At 41.5% G+C, this 21,715-nt stretch overlaps 1 protein-coding gene across 8 annotated transcripts in view; it reads right to left on the reverse strand.

Moving 5' to 3' along the window:
• LOC132825456 (trinucleotide repeat-containing gene 6A protein-like) overlaps positions 1-21,715 on the reverse strand; it is a 190,518-nt gene that overhangs the window by 96,782 nt on the left and 72,021 nt on the right. For all 8 annotated transcript variants that reach the window (XM_060840748.1, XM_060840747.1, XM_060840741.1 and 5 more), the window contains exon 5: positions 3,779-4,102. In XM_060840748.1, the coding sequence (XP_060696731.1) occupies positions 3,779-4,102 (324 nt within the window). The remainder of the gene's footprint in view (positions 1-3,778; positions 4,103-21,715) is intronic.

The raw sequence follows: 21,715 nt of genomic DNA on the forward strand, positions 1-21,715 counted from the left end.
CAGTTTCTCCTTCGCAGATCCAACCCTCAAACTCAGCACCGCTCTCTTTAACTGTCCTACCTGTCCATCTTCCTTCCCAGCTATCTGCTTCACCCTCCACTCCAACCTATCACCATCAACCCCATCTTCATCTACCGATCACCTTCCCAGCCTTACCCCCTCCCATTTATCTGCCAGATCCCTTGCCATGTGACCACCGCCCCCTTACACACATTCCTGATGAAGAGCTCATGCTTCAAACGTCAACTCTCCTGCTCCTTGGATGCTGCCTGATCAGCTGTGCTTTGCCAGTGCCACACTTTTTGATTCTGATCTCCAACATCTGCGTCATCACTTTCTATTTCAAGATACTGCACCACTCCATGGTTAATCATCTCTCTCATTAACTCTTAAATGCAATAAAGGGAGCACGTTGGTCTGGAAGATGGCTACCTATTGTTGTGCCAAGTATGGAAGATGCTTTCCCCAATCTGATCTACTGTACCTTTTCCAAAGATGAAAAATGTCAAGCATACACAAGTTCTCAATATGCAAGTTAAGCTGTCATCAAGGGTTGAGTGAGGAAAGTGCCAATTATATTATGAACTCTCAAAAATTCATTAACTAAAAACCATTGGCTGGCTGGATATGCACACATAGCTACATGTGGACAATTGCAATTCTCATAGAACTGACCTAAAAGAGAAACAGGAAAACTTTAAGCACTGAAATATATGGCTCGTGCTGATGTACAGTTGTATAGGTCTTCTCTCAAAATCTACAGTCAAGATTTTACAAAAGGGAGTTGAACATCACTAAAAGGGGAAATTCTACAGGTTTACAAGCAAAGTGCAGATGAGTTAAACTAGCTAAGTTTCACTTGCAGAGATCTGGCACAGATCAACTGTGCCTCTTTTCACGATGCAATCAATTTATGATTTCACTTATATAAGACTGTAATTAACCATTCATTAAAACATCAATAAAACTCAGAAAAGGAGTTACTAGGAGGTTATTAAAGAACACTCCTGAAATATGAAAAAAAGGGACATATGACAGCTATCATTACAAGCAGTTAAAATCATTGAATCCCTATAGTGTGGAAACAGACCATTTGGCCCAAAAAGTTCACACCAACCCTCCAAAGAGTAACCCACCCAAGCCATTCCCCTAATCTATTACTCCACATTTACCCCTGACTAATGCATCTAACCTGCACATCTTCGGATTTGGGGGGGGATACCAGAGCACCCAGAGGAAACACAGGGAGAATGTGCAAACTCCACAAAGTCGCTGAAGGCTGGAATCAAACCCAGGACCCTGATGCTGTGAGGCAGCAGTGCTAACCACTCCCACAATCAGAACGAATTCATTAAAAACTGTTTCAAAGGCTGAGAAATTTTGCATTTTTGTAAAGGTATATACATTTGTGTTAACCAGCCTGGACAAGAAGTGTTTCCAAAGTATTCCCCTACTGTCACTTCAGTCACTTGCCCGGTCTCATTACTGAAGATGAGGTCAAGATTTGCTCCTTCACTAGTAGGAACACCTACACACTATTAAACATGTAAGAAAATTTCCTCTTATCAAAGTCTACACTCTGCAAACTTTTAAAGACTATCATCGTCCCAAGTCAATGTTTGGAAAATTAAAATCACCTATTACAACCTTATTATTCTTACACACATCTGAGATCTTTCTATACAGCTGTTCAATTTCCCTCCAACTATTGGGAAGTATATAATACAATTCCATGGTTTTGTGCCAGGGAAATCAGGAGTCTCAAACTTTGATTGCATTTTTCAAGGAAGTAACCAAGATGATTGTCAAGAGCAGTGCGGTAGACATTGTTTACTTGGACTTTAGTAAAGCCTTTGGCAAGGTTTCACATGGTAGACTAATTAGTAATGTTAGATCACATGGGATTCCGGGTCAGCTTGCCAATTGGTCACAAAATTAGCTTAATGGCAGAAGACAGTGGGATAGTGAAGGATTGTTTTTCCAGACTGGGGGATTGTGACCAGCAATGTTCTACAGAGATCAGTGTTGAGTCCACTTTTGTTTGTCATTTATATAAATGCTTTAGATGAGAATATATAAAGCATGGTTAGTAAGTTTGTGAATGACACTAGTGGACAGTGATTACAAAGAGATCTTGATCAATTGGGTCAATGGGCTGAACAGTGGCAAATGGAGTTTAATTTGGATAAATATGAAGCATTGCATTTTGGTCAAACAAACAAGTTCAGGACTTACACAATTAAAAGTAGGGTGTTGGGCAGTGTTGTAGAACAGAGACTAAAGGGGCTCAGATGTACAACTCATTGAAATTTGTATCACATAGATAGGATGATTTAGCATGGTTGCCTTCATTCCTCAGATCTTTGATTACAGGAGTTGGGATGTTATGTTGAGGCTACACAGGATGTTGGTGAGGCCTTTTCTGGTAATGCATGAAGTTTTCGTTGCCCTGTTATAGGGAGGATATAATTAAGCCAGAGTGGGTTCAGAAGAGATTTACCAGGATGTTGCCAGAACTAGAGGTCTTGAGTTATAAGGAGAGGCTGGATAGTCTGGGACTTTTTTCACTGAAGCAGAGGAGGTTGAGAAGTGATCTTTGAGGTTTAGAAAATAATGAGGGGTAGAGATAACATGAACGAGATGTGTCTTTTTCCTAGAGTGGGGGATTTCAAGATTAGTGGGCATTTTTTTTTAAGGTGAAAAGAGAAAGATTTTAAAAAGACATGAGGTGCAATTTTTTTTAAAACAGAGTGCTTCGTGTGAAGGATGAACCTCTAGCGGAAGTGGTGGATGCGGGTACAGTTACTACAGTTAAAATACATTTAATAAGCACATGTATAAGAAACGCAGGCAGGTGGGACTAGTTTAGTTTGGGATCATGAACTGGTTGGACCAAAGGGTCTGTTTCTGTGCTATATGCTCTTTGAATATTACATTCTCTGGCTCAGGAGTATGAGAATGTAATAATAAAGTAGAATACACAGTAGTAAATATATTGATACTCGTGTGCTATGCCAGAGAAGAAACCTCAACCTTCAGGATATATCTGCAGAAGGTCCAATTTTATGCACTCAACCAAACGTTAATATGCATTACAAACTTGTCTCTGCAGGTGAATTGCATTAACAGAAAACATAATTACTTTTGTAGGAGTAACTATAGTGGCAGCCACAGATCCAGCTAACAAGGGTTTCTATGTGAAGACAGGAATGCAAATTCAATCCAAAACATTCAAAAAGTTGAACATTGACATTCACAGTTAATTGACCCTTTCCTGAAATTCTGAACTGAAGCTCTTATTTAAATGCAATGTTCTAGTCACTGGCATCATTCGCAGTGCAGTGACAGGCTAGCCTGAATGTTAAAACAAAGTACAATCATACAAGCAAATTTAGAATCATAAGATTCGTAGAATCTCTACAGTACAGAAATAGGCCATTAGGCCCATCAAGTCCACACCAACCCTCCGAAGAGCATCCTACCCAGACCCACCCGCTACTCTATCCTTGTAACCATTCAGTTCCCATGGCCAATCCACCTAACCTGCACATCTTTGGACTGTGGGAGGAAAACAGAGCATTGAGGAAGTCCATACAGACACGGGGAGAATGTCTGTGTGGAGTTTGAACAGTCACCCAAAGATGGAAATTGAACTGGGTCCCTGATGCTGTTAGGCAGCTCTGCCAACCAATTAGTTACTGCAATATAGTAATTGATTATCAAAAATTGAAGTGTCAAAGTTACTTCTTGGTGCATGGAATTATGCAAAATTGGTTACCTGTCTGAGTTTTGCTGCTGTATTGCAGCTGCCCGTTGGTTACTGGGTGTAGAGTTACAGCACTGCCTCCAGACAAATTGGTGAGTACTGGTGTTGTGGTCCCAGCTGCTGATGGTAGTTGCTGGCCTCTTTTCAGCAGTTGCTTTTGTTCCTGGTGTCTAAAGCGCGGCGGTACTTCACGAGGTGGATAACGAGACAAGGCTTGCTGCTGAGTGTTGGCTGGGACACGCTTGGCATTGCTATTGTTGCTGGTAGTTGTGGAAGTGCCGCTGTTGGGGTTGGCAGGCTGAGGCTGGCTTTGACTGGTCTTGGTTGGTTCTGGCACTTAACGGAGGGGAAAAAAATTCAGTTAGCACCTGTTGTACGAACAGCTTATTGAACATCCACTTTGTTAATGAACACTGATAATCAGAAATGGACAGGTGGGGGTCTCAATCTGGCTAATATGAACACACAAATCCTTGAAAGATACATGATTTAGGGGAGCTGATGTTGGACTGGGGTGTACAAGGTTAAAAATCTCATCACCTGGTTATAGTCCAAAGGTTTATTTGGAAACATTAGTTTTTGAAGTGTTACTCCTTCATCAGGTGGTAGGAGATTATGAGATCGTAAGACACAGAATTTATAGCAAAAGTTTGACAGTGTGATGCAACTGAAATGACATACTGACAAAGGCATGGATAGTTTGTTAAGTCTCTCATCTTTTAGAATGACCATGTTGGTTTCAGTTCTTTCATATGTAAATCCTAGAACTATTTTAAAGTGACATTCTCAAGTGAACTTGAACAATAGGTGCCATGTCAGCTCAGGTAATGCATTGAAGATGAGGTTAAAGTTTGCCTGACTGTGCCCCAATGTTCAGACTGATTTGATTTCTAAAAGAGGAATTTACAGAATCACACGGATTCATGCAGTTTTTGAGAGAGTGGGGACGAGCGTCTGTGAGAGCGGGTGCATGTGCGTTGTGTGTAAAGGGGTATAAATCTGATTTTGCGCGTGCATGGTTGAGTGTATGTAAACGAGAGCGCGCTTATATATGAGAGGGTCTGCGGGAGTGTATGGATCTATAGGAGTGTGTGCACGTGTACTTGTGTACGTGGGAGCGCATGTGTAGTGCAGTGGGGTCACCTGTAGTGTGACATGAACTCATGGGGATGGCCTCATCCAGGACCTTGGGTTCATGTCACACTACAGGTGACCTTACACAACTCACACCAACAGACCCATATTCTCAGACCCGCTCTGATACACCAGCTCTCTCATATGCTCATACATACAGACCCCCCTTGCCACCTCACAGACTTATATCCTTTATACACGTTTGTGGGGTGAATTTGTACTTGCAGAATAACATTTTATTTTGCTCAAAAACTGCATGAAAACATGGAAGATTCTGTAAATCCCTTTTTTTAGAAATAGAATCGGTCAGAACATCGGGGCAGAGAGAGGTGGATATTCATCTCACACCTTCACTGACATAACACCTATAAGAATCATAGAGATGTACAGCATGGCAACAGACCTTCCAGTCCAACCCATCAATGCTAACCAAATATCCCAATCCAATCTAGCCCCACCTGCCAGCACCCAGCCCATATCCCTCCAAACCCTTCCTATTCATATACTCATCCAAATGCCTCTTAAATGTTGCAATTGTACCAGCCTCCACCACATCCTCTGGCAGCTCATTCCATACACGTACCACCATCTGCCTGAAACAGTTGCCCCTTAGGTCTCTTTTATATCTTTCCCCTCTCGCCCTAAGCCTTTGCCCTTCAGTTCTGGACTTCCCGACCCCAGGGAAAAGACTTAGTCTATTTATCCTATCTATGCCCCATAATTTTGTAAAGCTCTTTCAGGTCACCCCTCAGCCTCCGACGCTCCAGGAAAAACAGCTGCAGCCTGTTCAGCCTCTCCCTGTAGCTCAGATCCTCCAACCCTGGCAACATCCTTGTAAATATTTTCTGAACCCTTTCAAGTTTCACAATTCTTCTCGACAGGAAGGAGACCAGAATTGCACACAATAATCCAACAGTGGCCTAACCAATGTCCTGTACAGCCACAACATGACCGCCCAACTCCTGTACTCAATACTCTGGCCAATAAAAGGAAAGCATACCAAACGCCGCCTTCACTATCCTACCTACCTGCGACTCCACTTTCAAGGAGCTAGGAACCTGCACTCCAGCAACATTCTCTCGGACCTTACCATTAAGTGTATAAGTCCTGCTCAGATTTGCTTTCCCAAAATGCAGTAGCTCCCATTTATCTGAATTAAACTCCATCTGCCACTCCTCAGCCCATTGGCCTATCTGGTCCAGATCCTGTTGTAATCCGAGGTAACCCTCTTCGCTGCCCACTACACCTCCAATTTTGGTGTCATCTGCAAACTTACTTACTGTACCTCTTATGCTCGCATCCAAATCATTTATGTAAATGACAAAAAGTAGAGGGCCCAGCACCGATCCTTGTAGCATTCCACTGGTAACAGGCCTCCAGTCTGAAAAACAACCCTCCATTATCATCCTCTGTCTTCTACCTTTGAACAAGTTCTGTATCCAAATGGTTAGTTCTCCCTGTATTCCATGAGTTCTAACCTTGCTAATCAGTCTCCCATGGGGTCCTTGTTGAACGCCTTACTGAAGTCCACATAGATCACATCTACTGCTCTGCCCTCAATCATCTTTGTTACGTCTTCAAAAAACTGAATCAAGTTTGTGAGACATGATTTCCCACGCACAAAGCCATATTGACTATCCCAAATCAGTCCTTGCCTTTCCAAATACATGTACATCCTGTCCCTCAGGATTCCCTCCAACAACTTGACTACCACCCAGGTCAGGCTCACCGGTCTATTGTTCCCTGTCTTGTCTTTACTGCCCTTCTTAAACAGCGGCACCACGTTTGCCAACTTCCAGTCTTCTGGCACCTCACCTGTGACCATCGATGAAACAAATATCTCAACAAGAGGCCCACCAATCATTTCTCTAGCTTCCCACAGAGTTCTCAGATACACCTGATCAGGTCCTGGGGATTTATCCACTTCTAATCGTTTCAAGACATCTAGCACTTCCTCCTCTGAAATCTGGACATTTTGCAAGATGTCACCATCTACTTCCCTACAGTCTATATCTTCCATATCCTTTTCCACAGTAAATACTGATGCAAAATATTCATTTAGTATCTCCCCCATTTTCTGCCTTGCTAATCTTTGAAGAGCCCTATTCTCTCCCTAGTTACCCTTTTGTCCTTAATATATTTGTAAAAACCCTTTGGATTCTCCTCACCTGCCCTGTCTTATTTCCCAAGAGTAGGTAAAGTTTTGCACCTTCTCTAGTTGGTACATCCACATACTGAATCAGAAAATTGTCTTGCACACACTTAAGAAATTCCTCTCCATCTAAACCTTTAAGACTATGGCAGTCCCAGTCGATGTTTGAAAAGTTAAAATCCCCCACCATAACTACCCTATTATTCTTACAGATAGCTGAGATCTCCTTACAAGTTTGTTTCTCAATTTCCCCCTGACTATTGGGGGATCTATAATACAATCCCAATAAGGTGATCAGCCCTTTCTTATTTCTCCGTTTCATCCAAATAACTTCCCTGGATGTATTTCCGGAAATATCCTCCCTCAGCACAGCAGTAATACTATCCCTAATCAAAAATGCCACTCCCCCTCCTCTCTTGCCTCCCTTTCTATCTTTCCTATAGCATTTGTATCCTGGAACATTCAACTGCCAGTCCTGTCCACCCCTGAGCCACATTTCTATAATTGCTATGATATCCCTGTCCCATGTTCCTAACCATGCCCTGAGTTCACCTGCCTTCCCTGTTAGGTCCTTTGCATCAAAATAAATGAAGTTTAATTGATTAGTCCTATCTTGTCCCTACCTGCCCTGACTGTTTGACTCACTTCTGTTCTCTGCTGTACCCGTCTCACATCGATCCCTCTTGTGAAGTTCACTTGAGAATTAAACCATTTTTTTAAAAAGTTCTCGGATTTAAAATGAAAAAACTTAAACCAATATGGTCACTCTAAAAGATGAGAGATTTAAACAATCCAGGTCTTTTTCAATATATCGTTGCATAACACGGACAACTTTTGCTATAAATTCGGTATCTTACAGTCCTATACTCAACCACCACCTGAAGGAGGTGGAGTAGCACACTGAAAACTGGTGCTTCCAAATAAACCTGCACTATAACCTGCTGCTGTATGATTTTAAACTTTGAAAGATACAAGTGGCAGAGCTTCCTGTTAGATAATGCAATTTCTCTCATAAGGAAAGGAATAGTCCAAGTTTCCAAGAAAAGAACAGGATACATCAATATAGTGAAATTGTCAGTAATTTAAAGAACTTCATCACCTCCAAAAATATGTCATACCAGACTAATTTTAGAAATAGTGAAATGATGGAGCTTCATGTGGAAGGTTATGCCGTTAACACTAGTCTAAGTGCTGAGGTGCAGGATTGTTTGAATACACAAATACCAAATTATACTGGATGAAGGGAAGGCTGAACAGAAAACTCCTGGAATCTGGAGAGCGCACCAAATCGCTCTTGCAGTACACAGACTTGCATGCTCTTTCAAAGTACAAAACATGCAAAGTATGTGTCCCAAATCAGATTTACCATTTCACCTTAATATTTTCCAAAGGTCATCTGCAAAATTATGTACCATTTTCAAAAGGCAGAATTTATTCTAGAGCTCAAAATTGTATTCAATCAAAAATACAACCAGGAATTGTAGACCAATTATTTGAAGCTGTATAAAGGGACAAGGCCACACATCACCAATGTTCACTTTCCTACACAGCCAGCATCACATTGAACTATTGAAATAACGAAGACTTCATGTTACATCATTGTCTTCAAACAACTTTTATAAAAGGTTGTGAATAAAGTTCTTCCTCTGCATACAACCCTTGCTGCACAAGATTCACAGATGTAAACAAACAGGTTTTAAGCTTCATTCAGAAAACAATTGGAGTGCTCTGGCCGTAAGACTGATAATCGTCACTTCATGAGGGTTCAATGCACAAGAAAAGCAACTAAAAACTCACTTAAAGCATGGTTGGCACCACAGTAACACAATCTTCTACTGTTTCACGGCTACATAAATACTAAGAGGCAGGTAAAACAATTCCCTAGACACGATTTTTGAAAGATGACAGCACAGTGGACATTCACACAATGGACAATACTAAATATCTGATCACCTGAATTCTTCTGAATCAAGTTGCTGCCTTTCCCTCCTGGGGATACAACCCATTTCTCCTTTCTTCCTCCCAAAACCTTTAAACTATACCCTCTTGATGAGCTGAGCTCCTATTACTTAAATTGAATTCATGAGCAGTGCCTGTCCTAATTAGTTTTATGGAATATGGAACTGAATAGGTTTATGTAGCTACCATAGATCAGTTATACTAGACACTGTATATTTTCAAATTCGATGGACAGAAGTATTTGTCTAGAAGCTGAAGGGACACACACTATGTTTTGAACTCCCTCCCACCAACCACTCTTCACCCCGCCCTATCACTGCATTGCAGACACTTGCTTTTTGTATTCCAGATTACAAACTTTGAAGATCAGTGCTGGAATGATTGCCATAAATCTCTGCATTTATACATTTGCTGCACAAACGTTCAACTATGCCAGTCAGCTAACGGTCACAATATCATGGAAACTGAAAGCTCCATGGGAATAAACACCAGGAGAATGGTGTACATGACTCAAGCTCAGAAAGATTTTTTAACAAAATTGTGCATAAATAAATTCTTGGTAATATCCGAAAACTGAATTTCACAGTAACTAAGAATTTTCAAAATAAAATCTAGAGGTCACCTGTCAATCAATTCTTTAAATATTAAAATAGAACAGACAGTGGCAGGGTGAAAAAGTACAGATTCAGCACAACTTACTAGGAAAGAGATCAATTATTAACTACAAGTAATGCAGTTAAACAGGCAAAACCCAAGATAACGCAGTGAGAAAGAGATGTCTAATTTGTTAGTTAAGCTTTATACTATTTTCTAAACTCAAACGCTTGACATTTGATATGGCATTATCACATCACAGAAACATCTCTAATACCATTCAATGGAATGGTTTGTGCACACTGTAGGATGTCACCCAAATTTACCCACATGGTTTCAGAAGCCACTGTCCTGATTAAGATCAGATGCTAAAACCAAAGAACAGCACCCTACTTTTAGACATAATACAGAGGAAACTTGATTATCTGAAAATTGGATTATCCAAAGGAGATCAAGGTGCCGATAGAAACGTTATATCAAAGGCGCGTTTTCCAGCAGTGATCGAGTCTTTTGTTTACAGTGATCAAACAGGCACCGTCTACAAATGACTGACCTCGCGCCCTCTCTCTCCCCACACTTTCCCTGGAGTTCATCAGAGGGGTGTACTCTAACCTCAATCTACCCCACTTCCCAGGAATGGTCTCTCCAACATTATCCGGTGCAAGGCAAAAATGGAACCTGTCAAAGTGTGTGTGCGCTCTATATTTGGAGACTTATCCCACAAAAGCAGCAGCAACAGTCTTGTTGTTGGTGTGCAGTCTGGATGCCCCGGAGAGGGGCCAGGGGCTTGCCCGCATTGTGCTGGAGGGCAGGCAGGGTTGGACCTGGTTTCTGGGGTAGTGACCCATACGCAGTGCGCTGCAGCAGTCTCCCGAATAGGGGGCAGACTTTAAAACTCCAAGCTCCGGAGGAAAGGCATTTAATTGACCAAAATAGTGCCCACCCATCACGTTCGGATAAATCAAGTTTCCACTGCATTCTAGTTGCAATCTTGAAAAGTGCAACTTCAAGCAAAACATTAAGCAAATTGGATTTTTCAAAAACTAATGTGAAAGCTTTAGTAAAGGTTCTGTAGGACCACTCTCTTAGGGAAAAAATAAAACATTAACCATTATATCCTGCAAGTTTAAGTACTTCACATTTAAAACTCACTACATACCTAAACTTTTTAAAAAATTCTTAAGAAATATGCTAACTGTTCAAATTACCTCCTGCACCTCACATCAGCTGCTTACCACTTTGTGTTCCCCTGATCCTCCCATTCACTGCCTCTCATGCTCCCCGAGTACAGCTCCTGCCCCAACTTATCACTGCCCTCTTCACATCTCTTCAATTAGAGCTTTGGAAATATGCAGCAAGATACAGGAAGAAACTAAGAATGACAGCAACTTTGAGTTGCAGGGTTATAGGGGCAAGCCAGAAGTTGGTGGGGTGGAAATTAGGCAGGTGAGATGGAGAGGGGGGTCAGGGAGCAAAAGCAGCCACTCCAAAAAGGCACTGCTCAAGTCACACCCTTGAAACAAAATAAAACATGGAGCGTCCTCCACTCAATTTCTCTTATTAAAATGTACCTTCATTATATCTTGAAATATCCTTTAAATTAGCGAGTTGTGAGAAGAGTTTTAGTTCAGGTTGAGGTTCTGTTTGTAGGTTTGATTTCAAACATTTCATCACCATACGAGGTAAAAAGGAAACCTTATTTCGTAAATAGAAAGCGGGCCACACCACCAGTGCTCCATCCGGAGGCTCACTGATGTTATCTAGTATTATGTTGTGGTTCTGCTCGCCGAGCTGGAAGTTTTTGCTGCAAACGTTTCGTTCCCTGGCTAGGGAACATCATCAGTGCGGTGGGAGCCTCGTGTGAAGCGCTGCTTTGATGTTTCTTCCGGTATTTATATTGGTTTGTTCTTGCCGCTTCCAGGTGTCAGTTTCAGCTGCAGTGATTTGTATCTGGGGTCCAGGTCGATGTGTCTGTTGATGGATGTTCTTGCTGTTTCCGGGTGTCAGTTTCAGCTGTAGTGGTTTGTATATGGTGTCCAGGTCAATGTGTCTATTGATGGAGTTTGGGGATGAATGCCATGCTTCTAGGAATTCTCTGGCTGTTCTCTGTCTGGCTTGTCCTATGATAGTGGTGTTTTCCCAGTCAAATTCATGTTGCTGGTTGTCTGAGTGTATGGCTACTAGAGATAGCTGGTCGTGTCGTTTTGTGGCTAGCTGATTTTCGTGGATGCGGATTGTTAGCTGTCTTCCTGTTTGTCCTATATAGTGTTTTGTGCAGTCCTTGCATGGTATTTTGTAAACTACGTTAGTTTGGCTCATGCTGGGTATTGGGTCCTTTGTTCTAGTGAGTTGTTGTCTGAGCGTGGATGTTGGCTTGTGTGCTGTTATGAGTCCTAAGGGTCGCAGTAGTCTGGCTGTCAGTTCTGAGACACTCCTGACGTATGGTGGAGTGGCTAGTCCTTTTGGTTGTGGCATGTCCTCGTTCCGTGGTCTATCTCTTAGGCATCTGGTGATAAAGTTGCGTGGGTATCCGTTTTTGGCGAATACCTTGTATAGATGTTCCTCTTCCTCTTTTCGCAGTTCTGGTGTACTGCAGTGTGTTGTGGCCCTTTTGAATAGTGTCCTGATGCAGCTTCGTTTGTGTGTGTTGGGGTGGTTACTTTCATAGTTTAAGACTTGGTCTGTGTGTGTTGGTTTCCTGTGTATCCTTGTGGTGAATTCTCCGTTGGGTGTTCTCTCTACTAACACGTCTAGGAATGGGAGTTGGCTATCCTTTTCTTCTTCTCATGTGAATCGGATTCCTGTGAGTGTGGCGTTGATGATTCTGTGTGTTTTTTCTATATCTGTGTTTTTGATGATTACAAAGGTGTCATCAACATATCTGATCCAGAGTTTGGGTTGGATTTGTGGTATGGCTGTATGTTCTAATCTTTGCATAACTGCCTCTGCTATGAGTCCCGAGATTGGTGATCCCATGGGTGTTCCGTTGATTTGTTCGTATATCTGATTGTTGAATGTAAAGTGTGTGGTGAGGCACAGGTCCAGTAGTTTAAGTATGCCGTCCTTGTTGATAGGTTCGGCCTCCTGTGTTCTGTTATGTATGTCCAGTAGGTTGGCTATTGTTTCTCTGGCTAGGGTTTTGTCAATTGAAGTGAACAGTGCCGTCACGTCGAATGATACCATGGTTTCTTCTTTGTCTATGTGTGTCTTCCTGATGACGTCCAAGAATTCCTGTGTTGATTGTATGGAGTGTTTGGATCCGCTGACTAGGTGTTTCAGTTTTTGTTGTAGTTCTTTGGCCAGTTTGTATGCTGGTGTCCCTGGTAGTGATACTATGGGTCTGAGTGGGATGTCTGGTTTGTGTACTTTGGGTAGTCCATAGAATCTGGGGGTGTTGTTGCTTTCAGGTTTCATTCTTTGCTGGTCCGCTTTGGTTATCTGTCCGTTTTTTTGTAGATTCCTTAGTGTGTTGATTATTCTATTGGTGAGTTGTGGTGTGGGGTCGGAATCCTTCATTTGGTAGGTGTTGGTGTCTGCGAGTAGTTGTGCTTTACTGATGTAGTCAGATTTATCTAGGATGACCGTCATTCTGCCTTTATCTGCCGGTAGTATGATTATGTTTTTGTCATTTTTCAGTGCTTTCAGTGCTTCCCTCTCCTTGGTGTTGAGGTTATGTGTTTGTCGTTTTCTTATCATCATGGGTACTACCGTTTGTCTCACTGTTTGTTGTGTCTCTTCTGTCAGTCCATTGTTCCTGAGTGTGCTTTCTAGTGCTGCTAGGAAGTCTGCTGTGTTGGCATCCCTGTGGTTGTATTCGAGTCCCTTGGCCAGTATAGTTCTTTCCATGTCTGTGAGCTGTCTGTGGGAGAGGTTTTTAACCCAGTTGTGTGTTGTAGTGTCCTCCTTTTTGTGTGTTAGTTTGTCCATTTTTTCTCTTAGTGATGTTTTTTTGCGGAGTGTTGTCCTGTTCTGTCCTATAGTGATAGCCTGTTCTATGGTCCGGGTCCATTCCTGATTAGTGGTTTTTGAAATTAACGACTTTTGGCGCGCAATTTCTTGCTTGTATCTGTGCAGTCGGTTGTGAGCGTCTGTGATCATTACCTGGACCATCCTGAATCCGTTCTTCTTGGCTGTTTCCCTGGCTTGTGGGTTATTTACTGGAGGTCTGTACTTGACACATGATACAAATCACTGCAGCTGAAACTGACACCCGGAAGCGGCAAGAACAAACCAATATAAATACCGGAAGAAACATCAAAGCAGCGCTTCACACGAGGCTCCCACCGCACTGATGATGTTCCCTAGCCAGGGAACGAAACGTTTGCAGCAAAAACTTCCAGCTCGGCGAGCAGAACCACAACAACGGATACCCGAGCTACAAATCTTCAATCAGATTTTATCTAGTATTAGATTAGACTTAGTGTGGAAACAGGCCCTTCGGCCCAACAAGTCCACACCGACCCGCCGAAGCGAAACCCACCCATACCCCTACATTTACCCCTTACCTAACACTACGGGCAATTTAACATAGCCAATTCACCTGACCTGCACATCTTTGGACTGTGGGAGGAAACCGGAGCACCCGGAGGAAACCCACGCTGACACGGGGAGAACGTGCAAACTCCACACAGTCAGTCGCCTGAGTCGGGAATTGAACCCGGGTCTCAGACGCTGAGGCAGCAGTGCTAACCACTGTGCCACCGTGCCGCCCACAAATGGTGACGAAACATCTGAAAATGAACCCTCCAACTCAGCTATCAAACCTACATCCATATCCCTTAAATGTAAGGTACTGCAGCTCTCAATTTGCCAGTGCATCTTCACTAGCTCAGTCTTCTTGGATGCTCTTAAGTTTTAATCTGCTAGCAGTGGAGCCATTCTTCTCTTCCTCAAAACAACTGTAAAATTCAACCATGTTATGGTCATTGCTACCTCGGGGTACCTTCACTACCAGTTATGAATTAGTCACCCACTCTCTGGTTGGCTGTGGAACATGAAGTTTAAGAAGCTATCACAAATACATACAAGTGAACCAATCTAGGCTATCTTAGCACATCTAATTTTTCTTGTTTACATATAGATAAAGTTCCTGTGATTAGGAACTGTACTTTTCTGACAAGCTCCACTATCTTTTTCCTTCATGTTCCATGCTACCATACGGTTGTGGTTTGGAAGCATGTATGACTCTCAGAACCTAACTTCTTACCTTTATTATTTTTTCTCTCTACCCAAACTATTTCCAATCATTATTTCCTGAATTAAGACTATTCTCTGCAGTGCTAATACCATCATTAACATAGCCATCCGTAACTTTTCTTAGCTCCCCCCTTACGATATGTTCAAGTCCCAATCTACGTCATCTTGACGTCACGTCACTGTAATGACCACTAAAACAAATTTTATTTCTAAGTGCACTATCTATTCCTCTCTTTTGTTTCAAATGTTACGTGCATTCAGGTAGAATATTTAGATTAGATTAGATTACTTAGTGTGGAAACAGGCCCTTTGGCCCAACAAGTCCACACCGATCCGCCAAAGCGCACCCACCCAGACCCATACCCCTACGTTTACCCCTGCATCTAACACTATGGGCAATTTCGCGTGGCCAGTTCACCCTAACCTGCATATATTTGGACTGTGGGAGGAAACCCACGCAGACACGGGGAGAATGTGCAAACTCCACACAGTCAGTCGCCTGAGTTTTGTCATTATTCATGGTTGTACCATCTGCTCTTATTTGTGATTTCAATTTTGTAAATTATTACTTCATGGTCTGTTTATCATTTCTGGTATCAATACCTACTCTCTTCCCTTTGATTTACCAAACTTCAGTTCTAAAGAGTCATAATGGACTCAAAAACATTAACTGTTTCTCTCCCCACAGATAGTTCCAAACCTGCAGACTTTCTCCAGTATCTTGTGTTTGCACTATGCCATCTTAAGTGCCTTAAATAATTAAATAATGATTATTAAATCAATTACTGTCTCCTTACTACCACTTACTCTAATTCAAACCTTAGAATCTACTAAGTGTTACCCAATTAAAATGAAAATAAATAATGAAGTCAATAGTGTTGTAGAGTATTTCCCCTGTTAGAAACCCTTAAATAAGCTGAGTAATTACAGACAATTGACTAAATCTTATGCTCTTAAGTCCAAGATTACACCTTTCTATGGAAGGATTCACAATATAATTGTCTTTCAAAGGAATATGGTGGAACAAAAGGAAGAAGAAACAGAGTTGATTTCCCAAAATGCTGTTTGTTTTTAGAATTCTTTTGATTCTGCCACCTCGGAATAAGTATTTATGAAAACTGAGTACATCCTAGGGGCCTTCACCATCTCCACATCTTGAGCAGCTAGCCCATCACCTCAAATCAAATAACTGAATCAGGAAAAGCTTCAACTAAATTTGCATTCTACACAGTTGTTGGCAATTGATTCCCAAAGTCTTCAAGTAGCTGCTTATTAGAGCAAGAAAGGAAAATGAAAATACCACACCTGATGAAAATATTTTGGTTATGGATTGAGTTTAGAGAGCTACTGCACTCCGCTTCTGTTGCCATTTTTTTGATCTGCTGAACCTCTTTTGGTCGTCGATTTTTAAAGGCTTAGTGCCACCAAACCCTGCAGGATAATGTTTGAAAGTACATTCACCAGGTAACCAATTATTAGTTCACTCATGATCAGCTAAATCAATATTGTGGCTCATTTGGTCAAGTAAGTGATCAGAGTTGTTTAGTCTGTTTGATTTAAGGACTAGTGGCACAATGGTAGTGTCACTAGCTCTGGACTAAGAGGCCCAGGTTCAAGTCCCATCTCTTTAAGAGGTTGTTATTACAGCTCTGAACAGCTAAGATGATATCTGCCCAATATTCTCTCTTACATGAAAACTAATGATGTTAAGGTTGGTTAAATTGGAAAGGGTAGCTTTGACAATGAATTCAGTGCATTACATCATTTTCTACAGCAATATGTCATTGAGCCAACCAGGAAGCAGACTACCTTGAATCTGGTAATATATAATGAGGCAGATTTAATAAAGGCAGCATTTGCGAACATGGACAACTGGAAGCAACTATGCATGAGGAATCATTCAGGAATGCACAGTTGCAAACACTAGCATCATGTAGACTTTCACATGTGACATCACACACAAATGCATTACTGCACATGCACAGGAAAGAACATGTGATATTGAACCAGGCTTCAGTGGTGGGGATGAGGTTCTTAATGGAAATACTGGTTTCAGTGAGAAGGAAAGAATCTAGAAGCTGGGGCTGACAAGGAGAGCCTGGGTGCAGGGATATCATAGTAAAGTGAGAGCAACACAGGAGATCATGCTTCTGAGATATAGTACAAAAATGGTCACTAAAATGTGTGGATTTGACAGTCATGCAACCATTTCATCTTTTTTTCCCAGTTGCTGCTAACAATTAAATCCTTTAAGGCCAAGCAGAGAGGCTCTTTTGTTGCATTTTCAAAGCACATCGCAAAGAATTAGTAACACACAAAAGTTAGCTACTAAAGCCATCAGGTTTCAAACGCCTTCAAATAATCACCAAAATAAGTATTTTATGTAGTGCATAAAGCTTCATCGTTACCCATTTCCATATTCACTATTGTTCAAATCAGGTATATTCACTGGAAACTTATTTCTCTGCTACAGCTAACGCTCTCTCTACATTCTTCTTGCTGTGCACTTCCCCCAGTTTCTTTAAAAATAACTCAAAACTCAGCTACTCAAAGTTGAAATGATTTGAAACGGTCTAATTAGCAGCTGTTACAGATTTCCCCAGTGCATTATCTTAGCTGCCTCTAGAGGTGAAGTTCAGTTACATTTCAAGTCATCGCACACTCCTTTGCCAAACACTTAAGAACATACGCTTTTGAAACAAAAAAATCTAGAAGTGCCCAATCTATAACTAACCTGAGCAGGAGCCGCAATTTGGGATGGCAGGAGTGGGGTGGCTAAATAGGAAAACAGTTTGAAAGGTTTTAATGGAAGTCTTTTTCAAATTTTGTTTCTTCCCACTCTGCAAGCTTCATTAGAAAATGGAGGAAAAGTGTGGTGTCATTTTACTGCTACAAAAGAGCAGTGTTTGCCAACTCCTCCTGTAATAGGGGCCCAAGGCAAAGCTGGGTTAACTTGAGATTCTAGTAACTTCCTATGCAGTTTGACTAAATCAAAGGCAGATGGAAGAACTTTAGCCAATCAGAATCAAAGCAATACAGCAACACAAATCTAAAGCTGTGAACAACCACAGTAACATGCAAACATACTTTCAGCATGCAGGCCTGTCGCCAGAGAAGGTTCGTCCCTGTTCTCTTCTACAGTTTTTACTGTGCATTTCCTATGCTTGCTATGTCCCAAGATGAATTCAGTTATGGAATGTTGAAGGCCAATCCAAGGGAAGTCTGGCTTTCAGACAAAATTTTGTTGCATTACTGAAAATTCTGCAAGGTGGGAAGTGAACAGGAAAAGTAACTGCATCTATACCATACCAACCTACCATTACCTCAACGGCAAACAGTACAAATCAAGCTGCATTTTGTTCAACACAACAGCATGAATCAGCAAATTGATTAATAATATTTATTTTAGCCAATACACATTTTCCCTTATTTTTAAAAATTCAACTGACATTAAGTTCTCAAGCCTTTCACTCTCAATTAACTATTCTTTCTGAAGTACAGTCATATTTGTAATAAAGAAATGCAACAAATAATTTGTCCACAGCAAAGTCTCACAAATATCAAAATAACTAACTATCAGGAAATAAAAAGATGGTGGCGCTGGCACAGTAGCTAGTGTTCAGGTTTGTCAGAGCCAGTCTATTCCAGGCCAGCAGCATCTTCTTCTCTACGTACTTTTCGTTGTCGCCTCTTTCTCTTCTTTCTTCATCTTCAAGGCTGGAGCAGTGTTGGTCAGGCAGTGGCTGCAACATCAATGGCGCAGATTGGAAATCTTGGCGGTAGTGCATGAACTCTTGGTAGCAGCAATGCCCAGAGTAGTGACTCCTGGCGGTGTCAGGTGGCAGCAGATGTAGGATCACCTGGGTCATCGGTACTGTTGCAATTTCCAGATCAGGTCTCTGAAGACTGGAACATCTTGCAGAGACCTTGCTGAAGCCCTGGAACCATGCTTGAGACCAATATGAACAGAAGATGAAGTCTTATTTAAGTAATTTTTAAAATTCTTTTTGTAGCTCAAATGATGCCGGATTGTGGCGACAAAACACTCTTCACTGCATCTTCATAACATATGTGACAATAAAATCAAACTTTCAACAAGTGTAAATGGTCAAGTCAGAGATCAAGAGAGCCTATGTAAAATCACAACTAAAGTAAGACAGTCACTGCAGCACTCCCTCAGAATTACACTGAAGCACCAGCCTAAATTCATCTCATCTGCCTGCAATGGGGTTTGAAACCACAAATTTGAATAGAATAGCAATTTACTGTCACTTGTATTTTTGAAAATACAATGAGATGTGTACAAGTCACCACAATTCAGTGCCATTTAACTACAAATTATAAAAAGAAATAACAATGTTAGGACAAAGTACACCTTTTATTTCCAGCACAGCTCCTGAAGCATCTACATGCCATCGTCGCAGTTGCCCAAGCAAAGAATTTCGAGGCCAAATTCACCATGCTACCACTGCAGATACCAATGCCACTGCATCGCTACCATAGCAAAGAGGTACAAACCAGACTGCCGTCCTGTTCCCACCCACTTCAGTTGAAACAAAACGCCCAAACACAATATAGTTTTACCTCCTCCATCTTTATTCCAGGCCCTGGAGGGAGAGAGAATGATCACCCATGTGCACAGAGACAGGAGTTCTCGGTCTTCTCTTGACCAGCAAATTCTTAATAAGTTATATAGTCACTTACAGGGAGGAACACCTAGATAAGGCAACATAAATGTTGATTGGGTAACCATTACAATCGAGTGTCAATGGTAAAGATTAAGCCATCTGCTGTTACACAATGAATGTTCTTAACCTTGTTAAATGGCTTCACATAATGAATACTTTTCACCTTGTTAACTGACTTTACATACTGAATGCCTCTTCATCTTGTTAAATGGCTTTAACATAATGAATGGATTCTGGATCAGTGGTGCTGGAAGAGCACAGCAGTTCAGGCAGCATCCAACTGCTCGTTGGATGCTGCCTGAACTGCTGTGCTCTTCCAGCACCACTGATCCAGAATCTGGTTTCCAGCATCTGCAGTTATTGTTTTTACCTTTTTAACATAATGAATGCTATTCCACCTTGTTAATCCAATACCCTTGCCTCCAGCACCTCATTGTTTACTGCACATTCTTATCTGATCAGAGTCATGTTAGCTGAACCTTTTTTTGACTTTTGTGAAACACTTAACTCTTTCTCTACCTGCTCATACCCTATACACATTCTCAAGACTACCACGTTACCAACCCTGAAACTGTCACAACTTGTCACCACTTCCATCGCTGCCTGAAGCCATCACAATGCTGCCACAGCTACGAGGAATTAACCAGAACCACTAGGTCAGCACCACTAGAGCCATCACTTAAATTGCAACACCACCACCAGGAGGAACAGACCAGACCCACTGACGACTAAACTTTCGCTAAAGCCATGGCCACTAACGGCCACAAGGATTGGACATCAGGATCCACCCCACCACAAGCCCTTGCAACTGCCTTCCTCCACCATAGCCACAGAAAAGGTAAACTTTGATACAAGAGAGAAATGGAAGAAAAAAAAAACAAAAGTGCTAACACATAGGCAAGTACCATTAAGTCAAAGATAATACCAAGGACTCATTTAACCACTGCGGCCACTACTACAACTTGTAACGGCATATATTTAATTCTAACAATAGCAGAGCTTTGGCATCAATAACATATCTGAGTAAATGTCAAACCCTGACCAGAATAACTAAGTAGAGGGTGTAAGCAGTGTCACTACAGGAATGGAGGGCCATAAACGGGACAATTGCCCAAACACCCTGCAGAATACCTCTATTCAATCCACAAATTTGACGCCAAGACTTGCCATTTTAACCCCGCCTCTCTCTCACGCTGACATCTATGTGCCATGCCTTCGTAAGTATTACTGCAGAACAGTTTAATGCAAGCTCAAGGAACAGCACCATGGCTTTTTAAACTGAAGAGGGAGTTAGACAGTTTCACGTTTGTCTTCTCTGTTCCTCCATTGTTTTTCTCTGCATGCATCAATTTTAGTCTTTGTTTTTCCAATGACAGAAGCTCATTATCATGTCACTCATTTTAGCTACATACAAAAAAAATTCCTGGGTTTTGTCCCACTAACCTTTCTATAATTTAATGTCTATCTTGTGCCAAGAACAGGCTTTTGCTTGTTCATTTTTCTACCCTTCTCCAATTAGCCTGCCTAAAAATTTGTTACATCTTCAACTTTGCCCACTTCCAATGAAAGATCAAAGCCTGAAATTTTATCTGTTTTCACTCCACTGATGGTCGTAGACCTGCTGAGGACTTCCAGCATCCACACCATTTTACTTTCAAATTTATCCAAGGGACCAGAAATGGACTGTTAAAGACTCTTAGCTGGATCGGTTCACTGAGTAGGTACAGTTGGATTGTTCGGTGAAAGTTTTCCACATGAAAATGTTCTAATATCTGCAGCAAAAACAGATATGGTATCATCAGTTGTGATTCAGTTGATAGCATTTGGATCCAAGTTTAAGAATTCCAGGTTCAAGTTGCACTCCAGTGCATGGATATAATAATCAGGTCTGAAAATGTGTTGCTGGTTAAAGCATAGCAGGTTAGGCAGCATCCAAGGAATAGGAAATTCGACGTTTCGGGCATAAGCCCTTCATCAGTTGATAGCATTTGGATCCAAGTTTAAGAATTCCAGGTTCAAGTTGCACTCCGGTGCATGGATATAATAATCAGGGCTGATATTCCATTGCAACACAAAAGAACTTTCACTCTCTGAACTGTTACCTTTCAAATGAGACATTAAACTTAGGTCTAACATTCCTGCTCTGCTAAATGTAGAAGATTCTAAGGTACACTATCATTAGTGTTCTGGCCAATATTTATTTCTCAAAGGATATCACAAAAAAAA

The sequence above is a fragment of the Hemiscyllium ocellatum genome, chromosome 20 (genome assembly GCF_020745735.1).
Source record: "Hemiscyllium ocellatum isolate sHemOce1 chromosome 20, sHemOce1.pat.X.cur, whole genome shotgun sequence".
NCBI lineage: Eukaryota > Metazoa > Chordata > Chondrichthyes > Orectolobiformes > Hemiscylliidae > Hemiscyllium > Hemiscyllium ocellatum.